The sequence below is a fragment of the Bison bison genome, unplaced genomic scaffold (genome assembly GCF_000754665.1).
Source record: "Bison bison bison isolate TAMUID 2011002044 unplaced genomic scaffold, Bison_UMD1.0 scf7180017864072, whole genome shotgun sequence".
In the NCBI taxonomy this organism is placed as follows: domain Eukaryota; kingdom Metazoa; phylum Chordata; class Mammalia; order Artiodactyla; family Bovidae; genus Bison; species Bison bison.
The window spans coordinates 10,797,161-10,799,372 of record NW_011494644.1 but is presented as its reverse complement, the minus strand read 5'-3'; the positions used below and the strand labels follow the sequence as shown (position 1 = coordinate 10,799,372).

Sequence of the window (2,212 nt, the reverse complement as noted above, 5' to 3'; positions counted from 1 at the left end):
GCTGCCGGTCCACCTCTGGTGGCCGCCACCCCTTACTCTTCCTACATCCCCTACAACCCACAGCAGTTCCCAGGCCAGCCCGCCATGATGCAGCCCATGGCCCACTACCCCTCGCAGGTGACTGAGGCAGGGAGGAAGGTGGGGTACAGAGTCCTGGCATCTTAGCAAGCCTCCTCCACCTCCCATACTTAGGAGCTGACAGGAGAAGCCAGCAGGAGTTCTGGGTGGTGGGGTCCAACTTGGGCTTCAGTCTTGGCTGTAGTAGGACCCCAGGGAGGCAGTGGATTCTGGGGCCTTTGTTTTTTCCTTCTGTAAAGTATAGCATCTACTTGATAAGGTTATTGTGAATGTGAAGTAAGGTGACCATGATGAGAGCAGAGTAGTACTGTGTCTGGGTTGTCTGGCAGCAGGGTACTCTCCCAGGCCCTCTGCTGGGCCAACTGCTTCTCTCCTCCTCCAGCCGGTGTTTGCCCCCATGCTTCAAAGCAACGCACGCATGCTGACGTCGGGGAGCCATCCCCAGGCCATCGTGTCATCCTCCACCCCTCAGTACCCTTCTGCAGAGCAGCCCACCCCCCAGGCCCTTTATGGTGAGTTCTGTCCTGTCCCCCAACCCGGGCCATGCTGCTCAGCCCCTCCGGGGTGCCTGTCACTGATTGTCTTCCCTTTCCTGCTGTAGCCACCGTTCACCAGTCCTATCCGCACCATGCCACGCAGCTCCATGCCCACCAGCCGCAGCCGGCCACCACGCCTACTGGGAGCCAGCCGCCGTCCCAGCATGCGGCCCCCAGTCCTGTCCAGGTGCCTGCTGTGGGGCGTCCACGTGGTGGAGCAGGGATGGGTGGCTGAAAGAGAGGACTAGGACTTGGGGTCATTCCCTAGTGGGGAGAACCTGGGGGTCAGAGGTGGTACCGGAAGTGGCACTCACTGGTCACCTTGCCCTGATGACAGCACCAGGCGGGGCAGGCCCCACACCTGGGCAGTGGACAGCCGCAGCAGAACCTGTACCACCCAGGGGCCCTGACAGGCACGCCGCCTTCTCTGCCACCGGGACCTTCTGCCCAGTCCCCTCAGAGCAGCTTCCCCCAACCAGCCGCTGTATATGCCATCCATGCCCACCAGCAGCTGCCCCACGGCTTCACCAACATGGCCCATGTTACCCAGGTAAGAGCCCACGCCACCTGCCCTGAGCCGTGGGGTGCCCCTCCTGGAATCAGCGGTGCGCCTGTTCCCTCTGTGCCGCTGCCTGGGGTTCTCCGACTTTGTGAAGCTGCCATGGTGCTCGCAGCCCCTTTTCTGTTCTCCACAGGCCCATGTCCAAACTGGAATCACAGCAGCCCCGCCCCCTCACCCTGGGGCTCCCCACCCGCCCCAGGTGATGCTGCTGCACCCACCCCAGAGCCATGGGGGCCCCCCCCAAGGCGCGGTGCCCCAGAGTGGGGTGCCTGCACTCTCAGCTTCCACACCCTCACCCTATCCCTACATCGGACACCCCCAAGGTGAGCAGCCTGGCCAGGCGCCTGGATTTCCAGGAGGAGCCGATGACAGGATTCGTGAGTTCTCGTTAGCTGGGGGTATTTGGCATGGAAGAGCTGATGGGCTGCAGGTGGGGCAGGATGCACGGGTTCTGGGCGGGGAGTGAGGGGTCTTGGAGGCAGGGCTGTCCCACAGGGCGCCTGCCGACCTGCACCTGTCTGTGAAGTATGTAGGGTGGGCAGAAGCCACAGTCGCCGCCGCCAGGGGCTTGCTCCTGGCTCTGTCCTTTGCTTCCCTCCGTCCTCGCTCAGTTGTGATCCAGCAGCCCCCCTCCCCACTGCCTCCCCAGCTCTCAGTGACCCCGACTGTCTCCTGACTTAGCCGAGGTAAGGTCAGCGCAGTAGACAGGGCCAGGCTGGGGTGTGGGGGGCTGAGCTGGGCACGTGAGGAAGGGCTCTGGCTCACGGGGAAACGGCGATTGATCTGTGCTTCTGACAGCCCCATGAGACACCTCGAGGCGGCCGCTCCTACCAACACTCCCCCCCACACCCCACACTGGACGGCATTGGATGAAGGGACAGCTGCTTGGGTTCTAATGCTCCTGCTCTCTTCTCTTTCCCCTCCAACCAGTTCAATCTCATCCCTCCCAGCAGCTCCCCTTCCACCCCCCGGGGAACTGAAGATTGTCCTGGCCGCGACCTGAGACCTCCATGAGTGGAGGGAAGAGTGATCTATG

The 2,212-nt window shown here is 62.7% G+C and overlaps 1 protein-coding gene across 2 annotated transcripts in view; it reads left to right on the top strand.

The window, feature by feature from the left end:
* ATXN2L (ataxin 2-like) overlaps positions 1-2,212 on the top strand; it is an 11,575-nt gene extending 9,363 nt beyond the window's left edge. Inside the window, exons 19-24 of one of the 2 annotated variants that reach the window (XM_010837261.1) lie at positions 1-117; positions 461-590; positions 680-801; positions 952-1,164; positions 1,310-1,499; positions 2,130-2,212. The exon at positions 1-117 is cut by the window's left edge and continues 22 nt beyond it. In XM_010837261.1, coding sequence (XP_010835563.1) covers positions 1-117; positions 461-590; positions 680-801; positions 952-1,164; positions 1,310-1,499; positions 2,130-2,179 — 822 coding nt within the window. In that variant the 3' untranslated portion in view covers positions 2,180-2,212. Of the gene's footprint in view, positions 118-460; positions 591-679; positions 802-951; positions 1,165-1,309; positions 1,500-2,106 lie in introns of both variants that reach the window. The other variant, XM_010837260.1, reaches the window with a different exon arrangement.